General features: G+C 37.7%; 1 protein-coding gene across 12 annotated transcripts in view; it reads right to left on the bottom strand.

Moving 5' to 3' along the window:
• TBC1D1 (TBC1 domain family member 1) overlaps nt 1–19,199 on the bottom strand; it is a 341,861-nt gene that overhangs the window by 69,849 nt on the left and 252,813 nt on the right. For all 12 annotated transcript variants that reach the window (XM_007496571.3, XM_056802524.1, XM_007496573.3 and 9 more), the window contains 2 exons: nt 6,071–6,232; nt 2,126–2,284 (listed from right to left, as the gene is read on the bottom strand). In XM_007496571.3, the coding sequence (XP_007496633.1) occupies nt 2,126–2,284; nt 6,071–6,232 (321 nt within the window). The remainder of the gene's footprint in view (nt 1–2,125; nt 2,285–6,070; nt 6,233–19,199) is intronic.

Raw genomic sequence — 19,199 nt, 5'->3', positions numbered from 1 at the left:
GATTAGGCTTAGATCAACACCTCACACCCTACACCAAGATAAATTCAAAATGGGTGAGTGACTTGAACATAAAGAAGGAAACTATAAAAAAATTAGGCGAACACAGAATAGTATACATGTCAGACCTTTGGGAGGGGAAAGACTTTAAAACCAAGTAAGACTTAGAAAAGAGTCACAAAATGTAAAATAAATAATTTTGACTACATCAAATTAAAAAGTTTTTGTACAAACAAAACCAATGTAACTAAAATCAGAAGGGAAGTAACAAATTGAGAAACAATCTTCATAAAAACCTCTGACAAAGGTTTAATTACTCAAATTTACAAAGAGCTAAATCAATTGCACAAAAAATCAAGCCATTCCCCCATTGACAAATGGGCAAGGGACATGAACAGGCAGTTCACAGCCAAAGAAATCAAAACCATTAATAAGCACATGAAAAAGTGTTCTAAATCTCTTATAATCAGAGAGATGCAAATCAAAACAACTCTGAGGTATCACCTCACCCCTAGCAGATTGGCTAACATGACAGCAAAGGAAAGTAATGAATGCTAGAGGGGATGTGGCAAAGTGGGGACACTAATTCATTTCTGGTGGAGTTGTGAATTGATCCAGCCATTCTGGAGAGCAATTTGGTACTATGCCCAAAGGGCAATAAAAGACTGTCTGCCCTTTGACCCTGCCATAGCACTGCTGGGTTTGTACCCCAAAGAGATAATAAGGAAAAAGACTTGTACAAGAATATTCATAGCTGTGCTCTTTGTGGTGGCCAAAAACTGGAAAACGAGGGAATGCCCATCAATTGGGGAAATGGCTGAACAAATTGTGGTATATGTTGGTGATGGAATACTATTGTGCTAAAAGGAATAATAAAGTGGAGGAATTCCATGGAGACTGGAACAACCTCCAGGAAGTGATGCAGAGCGAGAGGAGCAGAACCAGGAAATCCATTATACACCGAGACTGATACATTGTGGTGCAATCGAAGGTAATGGACTTCTCCATTTGTGTCAATGCAATGTCCCTGAACAATCTGCAGGGATCTAAAAAACACTATCCACAAGCAGAAGATAAACTGTGGGAGTAAAAAGACCGATGAAAAGCAACTGCTTGACTACAGGGGTTGAGGGGATATGACTGAGGAGAGACTCTAAATGAACACTCTAATGCAAATACCAACAACACGGAAATGGGTTTGAATCAAGAACACATGTGATACCCAGTGGAATCACGCGTGGGCTATGGGGGGGGGGGAAGAAAAGAAAATGATCTTTGTTTCCAATGAATAATGTTTGGAAATGACCAAATAAAAAAAAACTTTTTTTTAAACCCTTACCTTCCGTCTTGGAGTCAATACTGTGTATTGGCTCCAAGGCAGAAGAGTGGTAAGGGCTAGGCAATGGGGGTCAAGTGACTTGCCCAGGGTCACACAGCTGGGAAGTGTCTGAGGCCAGATTTGAACCTAGGACCTCCCATCTCTAGGCCTAGCTCTCAATCCACTGAGCTACCCAGCTGCCCCCTTAAAATTTTTTTTAAAAAGTGCATATAATAGAGCTTCAAATGGTGTTTAGCAAATATAAGCATCTCTGAATCTAATTTATAAGAAGAGATATCTTGTCCATGTCATCCTGGACCATCATTCATCAATGCACTCTTCCCGAGTTTCACACACCCACATGTATATTTTAGGGAGTTTTTTTTTCTTTTTGGATTTTTTTTAGGGGGGGTAGAAGTAGGATTCTAATGTTTTAAATCAGAAAAAAAAAATTTGTCTGAATTGAGATTCATACATGAATTCCAAAAGGGAATCCAGAACAAATCCAATCCTTGAGTAATTATCTCAAATCTGTGAAACACCCATTGAAACTTACATGCAAATTATTTCATCCTTTATGTAAAGAGGAGGCAACCAACTGTCCATTTAAATCTGGACATTTTAAATACCTGAACAAGACCAAGTAAGTTATTACTTTCCAATGGCATTTTAATTAAAAGCTACTGCAGTAAGTTTTTATTGTGAAGCATAAAGTCACATCATTAATAAGCCCAAAGGTATTCCATGTGATATATATTTTCCAAAGGAAAGAAACTTCATTTTCATCTCAAATGAATGCTGTGGACTTACCCAGATCAATAAGAATTGCATGCTGGTGGGAAGTTAGCTGCTTCAAGAGTTCTTTATACGGAGTGTCCTTTGGCTGCTGTTTATTGGGAAATGGGTGTTTCAGGTGATACTGCTCTGCTAAGAATTTCCATATTTCACCACGGTGATGACGAGGTACTCCTTTTTTAAAAAGCAGAGGGCAGAAAAAAGAGAGATTGTACTACATAACATCATAAGAATAACTGTTAGAGAGCAGCTACATGGCTCAGAAGGTAGTCAGACCTCGAGAGGGGAAGTTCTAGATCCAAATCTAGCTGCATCTCAGCATTCTCCCCAAACTACAGCAGGATTCTGGGCATCAAGAGCACCCCCCCCCACTCTCTGTGCCTGGACTGTAGTGGCCCTCAGGGCCTGGGACACACTCCTCCTCCTGTGGCACCTCTGGGACACCTGACGCCCCCCTCCCCCTGCTTCCAAACTGGGCTCAAGGACTTCTGACACGCAACCTTTTCTGGTCCTCCCCAGCACTAGCACCTCTGCCCTTGGCCTTGTACTGGGCTACAGGGAGTTAAATTGCTTGCTCAGATGTTCCTCGATTGAGGAAAGGTTTTTTAAAGGTTAAAATGAAGATTTCAACACCAAACTTTGTGTTGTGCCTGAGATCTGTACATTATATTGCCATCTCTTGAAAACAAAATGAAGATTCTTGAAACTGAGCATTAGGCTAGATGATTCTTCCAAGTTCATTCAGGCTTGGTAAGCCCAACAAAAATACTCATACATACCCACACCCCAAATATAACTAGTGAATAACGAGGGGAAAATTCCACTTAGACATCAAGAGGAAATAAAATTCTACAGTTTTACCACAATTTGTAATAATAATGATGAAGGTTTAGGAAACCTAGTGCAGATTGCCTCTTTTCTCCTTCAGTGTGGGGCTGGGGATCCTCCTGTGTCTCTAGAGAGAGGCAGGGAGTAAATGCTCTCAAATGATACTATGAAGACAAGTACCGAATAGTGACGATGACACCAACAAACATGAGGAAAATGGTCCTCTTTTCTATGGCTCCCTTCTCTGAGATGGAAGTAATTCCCTCTTTACTACCTTGAAATGTGGTTAGTTTGCCAAGTTTTATTGCCCCTTAAAGCTAGAATTTTTTCTTTTTTATTAGTTATTTTACAGAGGGATATGGTTCCCATTGCCAATCCCATCAGGTATTCTTTCTTATGATGAGAATATGCAAAATAATCAAGTTATATGAGTGAGAATTAGTTAAAAGTGGTTTATTATGCAGCCAAGGATATGAAGAAAAATACTTGTTTTTACTGCTAATTCATGGTAGTTCATTTCCATGCAACTACTTCACAAAGCATTAAGGGTTCATGGCCTTCAACTTGGAAACACTTAAGTCAGAGCAAATTGATCTTTCATGCAAAAGGTGGGATTTTGAAGGAAGGCAGAAAAAAGGAGGGAGGAAGGAAGGGAGGGAGAGAGGGAGGGAAGGAAGGGAGAGAAGAAACCAGCATTTCTTAAGCTCCTACTATGTGCTAGGCACTGTGTTAAGTGCTTTACAAACATTATATCATTTGATTTACCCAACAACTCCAAAAATTAAGTGCTACAAAGAGGGAAAGAATTCCAGGAATGGGGGAAATCTACTACCATCTCTATACCTAGTTTTTCTTGCTAGGAGACATATTCTACATAGATATATTCCATATATACATATTTTATATAACATGAAAAGATAGATATATAGACATAAAGAACAGATAGATATCTCCCACTATATACTAAGCATATTATTAAAAGGGCGAGGACTTATTTGTACAAAATAACTATAAAAATTTTATTTCTAACAGAAAAAAAGCTGAAAACAATCCATGTCCAAAGACTGGGGAACAATTGAATGAACTATGGTAAATTAACAAAGAGGAATGTTACTGTAAAGCTTTCCAAGCAGTAGGGCAAAGTCAGAGCTAGATTTAAAAAGAGAGTCAGAATCTTCATGTAGATCCCCAAAACAAAAAGTAAAGCAGAAACACTAGAGAGAAAAAGGCTAACAAGAAATTGTATACAATGAACTATAAATAAACCAAAACCACATGGGATTCAAAGGCAAGAGAAAGAAAACTGAACAAAGCAACAGTGATACAGAAGAAAATGAAACAATTTGAGAGTGCTTAAAGAGATGTGCTGTAATGGAAAATGGAAGGCAGCAGATTTGGAATGAAAGAACCTGTGCAAAATCCTGATTCTGACACTTAATACCTGTGTGATCTTGTAGAAAAGTCACTTCACTTTTCTTAGATTCATTTGTAAAATGATCTTGAAAATGTCTTTCAAGTCCAATATTTTTCTACTTTTAGAGCATTCTGCACATAGTAGGCACTCAGTATGTATTGATAGTATGATTTTTCCATCAGAGAATTAAACTGAATCCAAATTAACTCTTAAAGATTTAATATGTAATTTAATTTCTCTCTTTCCCCTGTAGAGAATAATAGCTTCTAACCCCCACCAAATACCAATAAGGGGCTGTACAGTTGGTGGACAAAGACTTAGATTGTTGTTGTTATTCAGTAATTTCAGTTGTGTCTGACTCTTCAGTACCCCATTTTGGGTTTTCTTGGCAAAGATACTGAAATGGTTTGCTATTTCCTTCTCCTCTTCATTTGACAGATGAGGAAACGGAGGCAAATAGGGTTAAGTGACTTGCCCAGGGTCACACAGCTAGTAAGTGTCTGAGGCTAGATTTTAATTCTGGCTGATAAGTCTTCTTAATTCCAGGTCCTGGAACTCTATCCATTGCTTCACCTAGCAGTCCTAAAATCCTAGATACTTTTATGGCTATCACATTTGGGAGACTCTAGAATACAGAAGCAAAATCCAAATGAAAATCATTAAAAGCTTTAATATGTCATGCTATTCCTCCCTTCCCTCAAATAATTGCCCCCATCCTCTCCCTCACAATTCCAATCACAGGGCATATGATCAGTTGGTCAAGTTTTAGATACTTTATCCTTATCACATATAGGATGCTATAAACTACAAAGATGCCAAACAACAACAAACACCCTGTTAAATTACCAGGAAATATTATAATTTCCCTCAGGTTAACAAAAGGATTGGTCTAAGATATTCTTATATTATCAAAAGCCCAATACTGACTGGAATATCCATCACGTGGGTTGACTTATAATAAAAATGTAATGTCTTGCTAATTTCTTGGGCAGTTAGGCTGCTCAGCAGAAAGAAAGCCAGGCCTGGAGTAAGAGACCTAAGATGAAATCTGGCCTTAGACACTTACTAGCTCTATGACCCTGGACAGGTCATTTAACCCTGTTTGTCCCTGTTTCTTCATCTGTAAAATGAACTAAGGAAGGAAATGGCAAACTGTTCTAGTATCTTGACCAAGAAAACCCCAAATGGAGTCCCAAAGAGTCAGACACAATAGAAAAACAACAGGTCATCTGGCTAGAAACTATCTTTCCAGAGTTTTTTCAAAGGAACTCATCTTTTCCTAGATCTTATTCCATATTTTTTCCTGTACTTATGCATTGCCATAGACCATGCTTTATGCCTAGAATGTATTTCCTTTCTCATCTTCTATTAAATCCTTCTTGTTCAAAGATTAAATCTTGGTAGTTTAAGAGTATGTTATCCAGTTAAATAGTAGGATAACCCTTCAGTTTCCAGTTTTCCACCATTCTCCTACTATATAGTCTTTTGAAAACTTTACTTTTCATTTGGAAAAATAAAAAAACACAAAACTCATGTCAATCCATTTTTGTTATCCACTTAAGATTTGAATAGCACAGGGGTAGATTTAAGCATCTGCCTAAAATTAGACTTATCCAAAGATTTCAATTCTTCTTTCAAACCCTTTCCCCAGAGATAGTTTAGATTCGGAAGTACTTTATCTTACAACAAAAAACAAACAAAAAAAAGGTAAAACTTACCTTGCCCAACAGCAGAGTGCATTTTTTCCATGTCAAACTTAATCTTTGACCTTCCTGGTGTACTTAACATTTTTTCCCATACTGAAGTTACATCTTTAAGACAGGGAGTGATTTCTTCATAATCAAGCTTCAGTCGTTTATTTAGCAAATCGTTTTCAGAAGCTAAAAATAGAATTTAAAAATATTAGTAAATTTCGACTATTATCATGTAAGATAATCCACAATGCTGACCTACTATTTCTTAAGATCTAAGGTGATCAAGGTTAAAGGGAAGAGGCAGCTGGATGACTCAGTGGATAGAGTCAGGCTTGGAGAAGGAAATCCTGGGTTCAAATCTGGCCTCAGATACTTCCTACTAGCTGTATGACCCTGGGCAAGTTACTAAACTCCAAGTGCCCAGTCCTTTCTGCTCTTCTGCCTTAGAACTGATACTTACTGATTCTAAGACAGAAGGTAAGAGTTATAAAAAAACCAAGAAGTTAAAGGTTAGAGAATTCACAACAAGTCATACAGTGTGGCCCAAGTGGGGGTAAGTTTTGGATTGAAGGTACTCAGCAGTTGTTACCCTTTTTTCGGTTCTGGTACAATATTATTTGCCAAGAGAATCACCATACACTGAACATTTAAACTGGTGACACCAGAAAGGAGTCAGTAGATTTGTGTATGCTGCTTTGCTTCAATAAAAACAGAAGTTATTCTTGAGTTCTTTCTGAGTTCAAAGTCTGATGTGTTTTGCAGTTAAAGCAAACATGTAATAGGTAAAACTATACTATGTATTTTGGGTAAGTAAAATTTGTAATAAACTTATTAATAAATTTTATTTTATCTGTAATAATACAGCACCCAAATTTCATGATACCCTCAGCCAAATGCATAACATATTGCACACCCTTTTAAGAACTACTGAGACAACTTATAAGCCACCACTGGTCTACCTATGAAATTAGCCCTGGAGAACCAACCCAGAATAGTCTTATTTTTTATATCTTTGGCTCACAATGTCTTTGCATTAAATAATAAATGGGAATTAATCTGCTTAATTAAAAATGATCAGGGTAACTAGGTGGCACAGTAGATAGAGTATCAGGCATGGAGTGGAGGATGTAGGTTCACATCTGATCACAGATACTTCCTAACTGTGAGACCTAGGCAAGTTGTTACTAAGATAGAAAGGTTTAAAAAAATTTATCTGAACGCATTCTGCCTAGCATTTTAGAAATTGGAAGTGATGCTACAGTCTAAATTATTCTTGACTCAACTAGTTATGCTTAAATAGTTTCAATGAATGGAACTGAATTATTTTGTAAGGAAGCCCATTCTGCTGTTTGATAGCTTTAATTATAAGGAATGCCTTTTTTTTTTAGTTCTAGTTTTGTTTTATAACTGAGCTAAGAGCATCCTTCCTGTAACTTTTCTTCACCAGTCCCACTTCTCCCACAGAATTAACTAAGTCTATTGATGATGCCTTATGGCAGCCTTTCAAATATCCAAATGCAGGAATCATCAATCAAAGTCCTTCTCCTTTTCCAATTGTTACAAACATTTCTCCTATAATATGGTTCCCAGAACCCTTAACAACCTAGTCATCGTCTCCATCTTCTCCAGACACTATTAAAATACGGCATCTTAAATCCCATACATGCTTTAACCAGCACAAAATATAAGAATTATTCCCAGTAAAATGTTTATTTTGATGCTACCAAAGATTAAAGAATTCAGTATAAGTAAACATCAAGGACATGAATTTGGCAGTGTGGGCATACTTTCTCCTAGTAAAGACTGCAGGACCTTTGCATTTTAGTGGCAGTCTTCAAGAGTTGCCATGACCAAACTACCTGAGGGTCAACCTCGTTAATTTGCCTCTTTGAATGGAGCTAGACTGGCCTTTTACAGCAGCCCATAGTCAAAGCTTGGGTAGGAGCTGTCATACTTTGAATTCTGCTGCAGTAGCCCTTCAAGGCCCATGGTCACCCCTGTGACATGATGAGCAATCAGTGGAGGAAAAGGAAAGCGGAGGATTAAATGCATAGATCAGGATGGCTGGACCAAAGGGATAGAGGGAAGATGTGTGATAGACCAGAGCCTGATTACAAAGGGTTTTAAACGGCAAAGAAAAGGCATTTTCTTTTACTGTGGGAAACCATTGAAGTTTCACGAGCAGAGAGAGACTCAGTAGACCCTGTGCTTTAGGAATATCAATCTGGCACAGCTATTTGGAATATGGACTAGAGGCTGGATGTGAGGAGGCTTCTTTAGGAAACTGCTGTAATTTTCTAAGGAAGAGGTGAGAAGGGTTCATATTAGGGTGGTTGTAATGTGAGAAGCCAGGAGGGTTTCAACTGATGTAAGTCTTCAACAAGAAACTGTTACAGATGACACTGTTAAGGACATTATCAAAAGTCACTACTACACTGAAAAGACCCGGTAAAGGAGGATATAAAATTCATTCGTAGGAAGCATTAGCCAAGATAAGGCTCCCTAAGTCTTATCTATAAAAATAGGCACCATTTGATTGTTATCCATAAATATATTTACCACTATTAAAATATGTTGGAGATAGAGTACATGCCAAAACACAGACATGTTTTAGAGAGCTGATAAACTGGTATTCTTTATTGACATCAATCTTTAAATGTGTGTGTGAATGTGTTCTTAAAATGTTTTCTTTTCCCCCTGAGTCTGACAGAGGTACAAAAATCATAAACGTACATTCACTTTAAGCCATGTACATTCATTTAAAGCCATGCTTTAAATGTCATACTTATCTTTCATTAGCTTCCCTAAAATAATAGCATCACACACACACATTTTCCCCCTGAGAATACGCACTTTTCAATTAGGTAGAACATAATAAACATTCATTTAATCCCTCTCCATTCTTGACTCAGGAAATTTGCTCATAAGTCATTTAAATGAACATCATAAATCTGTTAACGTGGAAGAAGAGGAAACCACAGAATCAGAGGGATAGAGTTCAATTTTCTAATGTTACAGTGAGTCAACTCATGCCCAGAGCAGTTGTGTCTAGTCCATAGTAAGTAGCATAGCAACTTAAAAAGCAAACCAGGTGAGAGAATGAGGGTCAAGACAATTGGGCAAGTGTGTATTCTGCATCTACTATGTACCAGGCACTGTGCCAAGCCCTGAGGATACAGAGAAAGGCAAACACAACCCTTGCCTTCAAGGAGCTTACAATTCAATGGGGGGCAGCATGCAACAACTAGGTACAAAGAGGATAGATCTAAAATGAGATAGATCAAATTCACAGTGAGCTGCTCATTCCACTCTATCATACTGTCTTATATTGGAGGAGATGTGTTATTCGATAGATGAACTAAGGATGGGTATCTTATTGAGGTACTACAGGTACTCTTCAAGGCTGTGTCCTGGACTCTCTTCTCTTTTGTCTCTAGACTCTCTTACCAACTAATTAGTTTAATTATTATTATTTCTCTGTAGATGTCTCCCAAATCTATATTTCTAGCCCCAGTCTCTCCTCCAGTCCTATATCTCCAACTGAATGCTGAACATTGTGAACTATATCCCAAAGGTATCTCAAACACAATATGTTCAAAACAGAATTTATTCTTTTCCCCCCCAAACCTCCTTTTTCTGAACTTCAATCAATCAAAAAAGTATTTATTGAGTACCTATCATGTGCCAAGCAAGTGCTAGTCACCAAGATACAAAGAATGAAGCCATCTTTTTTTCTTCAAAGAGCTACAATCTAATGGAGACAAGTACATGTGCAGGCACATAGGCATCCACACATCACACAACATAAATATAAAGCAAATAATTACAAATACATGGAGAGGGATCCAAAGTAGTTTGGAAGGGACAGCACCAGTAGCTGCAGGGATCAGGAAAGGCTTCATGTAGAAGATACTGGCTGGGTAGCTTAAAGGAAGAGGAGGATGAAGTGAGGCGGAAGGAAGGGGGAGGAGGCTGGGAAGACACCAAAGGGCACCCCCACTGTAATCCTCTCTCATCCCACATGTGTCACTTGCCAAAGGGCATTGTTTCTCTCTCCAGGATCTCTTGATTTCATGCTCTACCCAACTCATAATTATTGCCCTAATTCAAAGCCCTCATCATTGGTCATATGGACTATTTCAATGACCTTTTTTTTTTTTAATTAAAAAGCCTTCTCTTCCTCTTGGAATCTAAACACATATTGGTTCCAAGGAGGAAGAGATGTAAGGGCTAGGCAATAGGAATTAAGTGACTTGCCAAGGGCCACACAGCTAGGAAGTGTCTGAGGACAGATGTGAAGCCAAGTCTCCGGGTTCCAGGCTACTGTGCTACATGGCTGCCCCCCTAGGCTGGACAGAACCTTTGGCTCCCTTCAATGCTCAGCTCAAGCACCATCTCCTACAAGCCACCAGTCTTGAGTCTCTCTCTCCCCACAGTTGGGGCCAGTATTTCGCCAAGACCAAAATTATTTTGTATATACTTTGAATTCACTTAGGATAGCTCCCCAACCCCTAGCAGAATGTAAAGTGCCTCAAGAAGGTTTGCTTTATTTCTGTCTTCATATGCCTCATCCCTAACACCGTGCCTGACAGAGAGGTAATGCTTTAATTGAACTGAGGTGAATTGGAATAATTCATTGAATTCTTAGTACCTCAGTTTCCTCATCTGTAAAATGGGGATAAAATTATCTATATGATCTACCTCATGACAGGGCTGCTAATGAATTTCAAAGAAGATGCTTTGCAAAGCTAAAAACATTATAGAGATGTCAACTGGAAATAGTTAGGGATATCAAAAGCTAAATTAATATTTCTAGGTGGTCCAAGAATAGTCATTTTTATTCTTTGCTGTAGCCCCTTTTCACAACTGTTTGAAGGTGGCATAAAAGTTATATGTGGTTTTGTATTTGTATGTGAGCTTCATTGGGTTAGTAGGGCCAGAAACAAGGCCATCACTCGGGGACCAAAGTTTTGGAGAGAGGCCTCTTTATTTTCTTGGCTGGTGTGGTAGAGATTATAGGCTGCCACCAAGCCTGAGCTCAGATTTCTTATTAATAATGAAATTTTCAAATTTCTAAATGTCATATTAAGTGCACCAAGACCTAGAACTCTTTGAAGACTTTAGTGAAATCCATGTTAATAAAATAGAAATAGTTTAACTATCTGTACTGTTAAAACAAAGTAGGTGAGAAAATATATACCATCCAGACTGGGACATGCAACTAGATGAGTGAATGAGAAAAATATTTATTCAGTGTATTCTCTATGACAGTGTGCTAGGTATTGGATATACAGATAGAAATCCTTATCCTAAAAGAGCCTAAACTCTAATAGTGAGGATTATACGATCACAGATATTGAGCTGAAATAGATCATAGAGGTCATTTAGTCCAATTCTATCATGTATTTGGAAGATTGTGTTAAATTTTTTTCATGTGTGTGTGTGTGTGTGTGTGTGTGTGTGTGTGTGTGTGTGTGTGTGTGTGTGTCCGTCTCTTCAGATCTTTTTTTACAAGGGAGAGGATTCAAGGGTAAGGGAAGAGAGGAAGGATATATTCTAAAGTGAAAGTGATTCAAAAAGAATATCTGCCAAAAGAAAAGAAAAAGAAATTTAAGTCAATAATGTACTTTACCACTTAAACAAAAAGCAAAAACAAAACCTCAGAAAGTAAAAGCTCCAGGCATTGTTGTCCCCAACTTACAGAAGAAGAAATTGAAGCTCCAAGGGGCTAAATGATTGTCCAAGGTCACACAGACAGAAAATATCAGGAGTATTAGAAGTTTTTCTAACTCTAATATACTCATTTGTAAAAAAAAAAAGATGAAAAAAATCATCTTTTTTACTGATGTTTAACTTTTGTACATCAGGGCATTTTTAATTAAGGTAAAAAATGGGCAGAACCCCACAAGTGTTATCCCAGTTTAGTGAAAGGCAAAGAAAATACAAAATCCTAGTGGCTTATTATTTGACAATAAATATTATTTGACAAAAAACAAAAAAGAACATCTGATTTATTAAAATTAAATACTGCCTTGATAACGGCACATGAAGTAAGCCTTGGAGAAAGCTAGGGAAGAAAGGAGCATAGAGGATAGAGGGGAGGAAGGAGGCAAGAAGAAGCATGGGACAGCCTTAATGGTCTTCCTCTTCCTGAAAGCAGGAAGCAGATTGCCACTTTCATGAATTAGCAAGTAAACCAGGTTTGGCTGGAATACAGAATATTTGAAGGGAAATTTGAAAAGATAGACTAGATTCCGATTTTGAGGGGCTTTAGCTACCAAGCTAAGGAATTTGGATCTTATCTTACAGTCAATCAGAAGCCATGAAGGTTCTTGAGCAGGAGAGGACTTAATATGGTTAGACATTCAGCTCTCTCTCTCTCTCTCTCTCTCTCTCTCTCTCTCTCTCTCTCTCTCTCTCTCTCTCTCTCTCTCTCTCTCTCTCTCTCTCTCTCTCTCTCTCTCTCTCTCTCTCTCTCTCTCTCTCTCTCTCTCCCCCCCCTCTCCCTCTCTCTCCCTCCCTCTCCTCTCCCCCCCCCCTCTCTCTCCCCATTGACTTAAAGGTGTTCAATGTCAAATTCTCTCCCTCCCTCCAGCCTTCCCCTACTCATTGAGAACACAAGCAATATGATATCCTTAATACATGTCAAATAGAGGCGGAGTCAAGATGGCGGCCTAGAAGGAGAAGTTCAGACCTCTGAATACCCTTCCTAACCAATCATAAACTGAATGCTCCCAGAGGACTGAAAAACAAACTTAACAATGTTACAGTTAAAAGAGTGGTTGCTTTAAACTGTGACCGCGAAAATATGGTTTCAAGAAAGTGTCTTGAGTTAAATCAAAAATAAAGTGGTCACCATGGGAAAAATTCCCAAATATGAAATACCCAAGTCAGCTGGGTTTTATGGAGATTTTAATTAATACAAATTAAGGAATTAATGAAAGGGAGAGAGAATAAGAGAAATATAGTTTGAAGGGCCTAGGCCATGTTGGCCTAGGCCTGAGCCTTAAGAAAGAAAACTAAGTCAGTCTTTAATCACTCACCACAAGATCCTTCCAAGCAAAACCCTAGTGTTCAGAGAGACCCTCCAGTTTAGCTTAGGAAGCTGAACTAAGTTCAGCTACCAAGAGAGAGCCCAGCCTCCAATTCAGCTTTGGCAAGCTGAACTTTTCTTCAGAGACCTTTCTGACCTCCTTTTAAAGAGAATTTTCTCCTATGTCACCTCCCCTAAGTTTTCACATCTACCAATCACAGTAGACGTTTTCCAAAGGACTGACCATTCTTAATTCACATCTTTAGTTCTCAGCTTCTCTGGGTAGACTAAAACTTCTGAGTAAGTTCACACCTCTTTTCCCCTTGCAAGTTTGCAAGTTGCCTGACCTTTTAGTGATTAATTTGACCTTCATAGGTACTTAGCACCCTTTTTGTATTAGAGCTAAAAATAGACTTAGCTTAAGAGTTTTTGCTTCACTTTAAGTATGGGTTTAAGTCCTTTTCATTGTTCAGTAAGGAGTTTACAACTTTATCTTCCCCTAAAGTATGTTTAAGTATGGGTGGAGTAAGGTTAGAGTTCTCAGTGGGGAATGGCCTTAACCAAATGTTCTCAGGTAGAGTCTGAGAATTTTTAACATTCACAATTCTGAGAAATTTTAAGATTCACAACAAGAGAGAGGCAAGGAACCCTCCTCCTGGACTGAATTCAAAAGGTACGCCCCCCAAAAAGCCAGAATCCGAGAACACTCGGGTTTAAGGGGAAGACTGAAGGAAGGTCCCAGGACCCATCCCCCCTCCCACCCAGAGCACTGAGACTCACAGACCCCAGCGGCAGCAGGAACTTCTGGGCGAGCAAAGGTGCTGGTCTGGAGGACATACATTGCAACCAGGGCTGTGATAAGTTCAGAGTCTCCAACACAGATGACGGGGAGGGGGCTAGAAAGGGAGCATACACCTGGCAGCCTGGCCAGAGCTGTAGAGATCCTCCATATTTGCTCTAGCCTTCCAGGAAGTTTTGGACTCAGAGCACACCCAGACCAACTAAGTTGAACTTAATCCCATCCAAAGTCTCCAGATTTCAGGGAAGCCCAGGCTCCACACCCATCCTCATTGACTGCTGGACTTTAATCCAATCAAAAGCCTCCAGAGGACAGGGAAGCTCAAACCCAAACAAACCTCCACCAGAGACTACACCAAGAGATCTCCTGTTAAAGCTCCAAGAGGGGTGACTGACAGAAGCACCCAAACCAAAAAAAAAAAAAATGAGAGGAGCAAGAGCACAAATACGGAGAGTAAAGAAGGGGTGAATTTGAGCAAACAACAGAAAAAGAAGAAAGAAACTACAATAGACAGCTTCTACTCAGCAAATGGAACAGAGGGGGAGAGATGAGCAAACGATAAATAAGAAATCCCAGCGAATTGGATACAGGCTATGGAAGAACTCAAAACACAATTAAGAGAGGCTGAAGACAATTGGGAAAAGACTTAAAAATTGAGATAAGTCATCTGGAAACAGAGGCACTTGAACTAAAATGAGAAAATAGTGTCTTGAAAGCCAAAATCAACCAGCTGGAAAATGAGGTAAAGGAGATGAAAGATGAAGTGAAGAAGATAAAAGATGAGAAAAAGGAGATGAAAGATGAGGTAAGGAGGATGAAAGATGACCTCCAAAGAAAATCAGACCAGAAGGAGAGGGATGACCAAAATGCCAGGGATGAAATCCAGTCTTTAAGAACCAGAATAAAAGTACTGGAATTAAGTGACCTTACAAGGCAGCAGGACACTATAAAACAAAATGAAAAGAATGAAAAAATTGAGGAAAATATGAAGCATCTCATTCACAAAACAGACGATTTAGAAAATCGTTCAAAAAGAGACAATTTAAGAATCATAGGTCTATCAGAAGACCATGACAAAAGAAAAAGCCTGGACATAATACTACAGGAAATTATTCAGGAAAACTGTCCTGATATCCTAGAACAAAAGGTTAAAGTGGAGATTGAAAGAATCCACAGGTCACCTCCTGTATTTAATCCCCAACTGACAACACCCAGGAATGTTATAGCCAAACTCAAAAACTATCAGACCAAAGAAATGATATTACAAGCTGCCAAGAAGAAGCCATTCAGATACCACGGAAACACACTGAGGATAACTCAGGATGCATCCACACTGAAGGACCAAAAGGCATGGAATATGATATTCCGGAAAGCAAGGGAACTAGGTCTACAACCAAGAATAAAATACCCATCAAAACTGACTATAGTCTTACAGGGGAAAGTATGGTCATTCAAAACAATAGAAGAATTCCAAGCATTCATAAATAAAAGACCAGACCTGAACAGAAAATTTGATGTCCAAGCACAGAACTCAAGAGAATCATCAAAAGGTCATTAAAAAAGAGGAGAAAAAGAAAAACAAAACAAAACAACAAAGATATTTTTTAAAGAGACTCAATAAGTTAAAATATGTATCCCTATAAGAAAATAGGTCATTGGTAAAGCTTAAAAACTGTTGCTATTACCTGGGCAGCTAGAAGAATTACACTTAGAGGGAACAGTGACAAACTGTATGGGATGAAAGGACAAGACATAAATAGGTATATAGATATATGCATGCATAAATAAATATACGTGTGTGTATATATACGTGTGTGTATATATATATATATATATAAATAACCAGAACTAAAAAAAAAAAGAAGCTAATACTAAAAGAAATGGGAAAAGAAACAAATGGGGGTAAATTGATATGTCACAAAGTAGTTCATGGCGGGAGGTGGGAGAACATTGGAAGGGTAAAGAGGTTGGAAATAGGAAATACTCAACTCTTACGTGCTTTGAAACTGACCCAAAGAGGGAAGAACAATCCAATCCATTGGGGCAGAGAATAGATTTGCACCCTATAGGGAAGTAGAAGGGTAAAAAACAGACAGGTGGGGAGGGAAGCAGTATAAACAAACACTGGTGTAGAAGGAAATAGTGAAAGAAGAAAAGGCAGGAACAGGAGTAGAAATCAAAATACTGGGAAATACACAGCTAGTAATCATAACTCTGAATGTGGATGGAATGAACTCACCCATAAAACGCAAGCAAATAGCAGAGTGGATTAGAATCTAAAACCCTACCATATGCTGTCTGCAAGAAACACACATGAGGAAGGTAGATACGCATAGGGTGAAAGTAAGAGGATGGAGCCAAATCTATTGGGCATCAAATGATAAAAAGAAGGCAGGAGTAGCAATCATATCTGACAAAGCCAAAGTAAAAATAAATCTAGTTAAAAGAGATAGGGAAGGTAACTACATCCTGATAAAAGGCAGTATAGACAACGAGGAAATATCTGTACTCAATATGTATACACCAAATGGCGGAGCATCCAAATTTCTAAAGGAGAAACTAAAGGAGCTCAAGGATAAAATAGACAGAAAAACTATACTAGTGGGAGATCTGAACCTTCCTCTATCCAAACTAGATAAATCAAACCAAAAAATAAATAAGAAAGAGGTGAGAGAAGCAAATGAAATCTTAGAAAAATTAAAGTTAGTAGATATGTGGAGAAAAATAAATAGGGACAAAAAGGAATATACCTTCTTTTCAGCAGCACATGGTACATTCACAAAAATTGACCATGTATTAGGGCACAAAAGCATTGCAAACAAGTGCAAAAGAGCAGAAATAATAAATGCAACCTTCTCAGACCACAATGCGATGAAAATAATAATAATTATTAAGGGTACATGGAGAGATAAATCAAAAATTAATTGGAAATTAAACAATATGATTCTCCAAAACCGGGTAGTTAAAGAACAAATCATAGAAACAATCAATAACTTCATTGAAGAAAATGACAATGATGAGACATCCTTTCAAAACCTATGGGATGCAGCCAAAGCAGTACTCAGGGGGAAATTTATATTCTTGAGTTCATATATTAACAAACTAGAGAAAGCAGAGGTCAATGAATTGGGCACGCAAATTAAAAAATTAGAAAGTGAACAAATTAAAAATCCTCAGATGAAGACTAAATTAGAGATCCTAAAAATCAAAGGAGAAATCAATAAAATTGAAAGTCAAAGAACTATTGATTTAATAAATAAGACTAGAAGCTGGTACTTTGAAAAAAATAAAATAGACAAAGTACTAGTCAGTCTAATTAAAAAAAGGAAAGAAAAAAACCAAATTGATAGTATCCAAGATGAAAAGGGAGACCCCACCTCTAATGAAGAGGAAATTAAGGCAATCATTAAAAACTACTATGCCCAATTATATGGCAACAAATATGGCAATCTAGGTGATATGGATGAATACTTACAAAAATATAAATTGCCTAGACTAAAAGAGGAAGAAATAAATTACCTTAACAACCCCATATCAGAAAAAGAAATTGAACAAGCCATCAAAGCACTCCCTAAGAAAAAACCCCCAGGTCCAGATGGATTCACAAATGAATTCTATCAAACATTCAAAGAACAACTAATCCCAATATTATACAAACTATTTGACAGAATAAGCCAAGAAGGGGTTCTACCAAATTCTTTTTACGACACAAACATGGTACTGATCCCAAAGCCAGGCAGATTAAAAACAGAGAAAGAAAACTATAGGTCAATCTCCCTAATGAATAGAGAAGCAAAATCTTAAATAGGATACTAGCAAAAAGACTCCAGCAAGTCATCAAAAGGGTTATCCACTATGATCAGGTAGGATTCATACCAGGAATGCAAGGATGGTTCAATATTAGGAAAACCATCCACAAAATTGACCATATTAACAAGCAAACCAACAAAAATCACATGATTATCAGGCCTTTCCTAAAAATAATAAACAGTATATATCTAAAACCATCAGCAAACATCATTTGCAATGAGGATAAACTCAACACCTTCCCAATAAGATCAGGAGTAAAACAAGGATACCCATTATCACCTTTACTATTTAATATAGTACTAGAAATACTAGCAGTAGCAATTGGAGAAGAAAAAGAAGTTGAAGGTATTAAAATTGCCAATGAGGAGACCAAGCTGTCACTCTTTGTGGATTATATGATGATTTACTTAAAGAATCCTAGAGAATCAACCAAAAAGCTAGTTGAAACAATCAACAACTTTAGCAAAGTTGCAGGATACAAAATAAACCCGCATAGGTCATCAGCATTTCTATATATTTCCAACCCAGGTCACCAGGAAGAATTAGAAAGAGAAGTGCCATTCAAAATCACCCTAGACAATATAAAATATATAGGAATCTATCTGCCAAGACAAACACAGGAACTATATGAAAACAACTACAAAACACTCTCCACACAGTTAAAACTAGATCTAAACAATTGGAAAAACATTGATTGCTCATGGATGGGATGAGCTTACATAATAAAAATGACCATCCTATCCAAACTTATCTATCTATTTAGTGCCATACCCATTGAACTTCCAAAATTTTTTTTTACTGAATTAGAGAAAACCATAACAAAGTTCATTTGGAAGAACAAAGGATCAAGGATATCCAGGGAAATAATGAAAAAAAAATACAAAGGAAGGTGGCCTTGCAGTCCCAGATCTCAAACTATATTACAAAGCAGTGGTTATCAAAACAATATGGTACTGGCTAAGAGACAGAAAGGAGGATCAGTGAAACAGACTTGGCGTAAATGACCTCAACAAGACAGTCTATGACAAACCCAAAGACCCCAGCTTTTGGAACAAAAATCCACTATTTGATAAAAACTGCTGGGAAAATTTGAAGACAGTGTGGGAGAGATTAGGTTTGGATCAACACATCACACCCTACACACCAAGATAAACTCAGAATGGGTGAATGTCCTGAACATAAGGAAGGAAACTATAAGTAAATTAGGTGAATACAGAATAGTATACATGTCAGACCTTTTGGAAGGGAAAGATTTTAAAACCAAGCAAGACTTAGAAAGAGTCACAAAAATAGAATCAATAATTTTGACTACATCAAATTAAAAAGTTTCTGTACAAACAAAACCAATGAAACTAAAATTAGAAGGGAGGCAACAAACTGGTAAACAATCTTCATAACAAAAACCTCTGACAAAAGTCTAATTACTCAAATTTATAGAGTTAAAACAGTTGTACAAAAAATCAAGCCATTCTCCAATTGATAAATGGGCAAGGGACATGAATAGGCAGTTT

Source organism: Monodelphis domestica, chromosome 6 (assembly GCF_027887165.1).
Source record: "Monodelphis domestica isolate mMonDom1 chromosome 6, mMonDom1.pri, whole genome shotgun sequence".
Taxonomy (NCBI): domain Eukaryota; kingdom Metazoa; phylum Chordata; class Mammalia; order Didelphimorphia; family Didelphidae; genus Monodelphis; species Monodelphis domestica.
The sequence above is the reverse complement of the archived record's forward strand: the minus strand, read 5'-3'. Positions and strand labels throughout refer to the sequence as shown.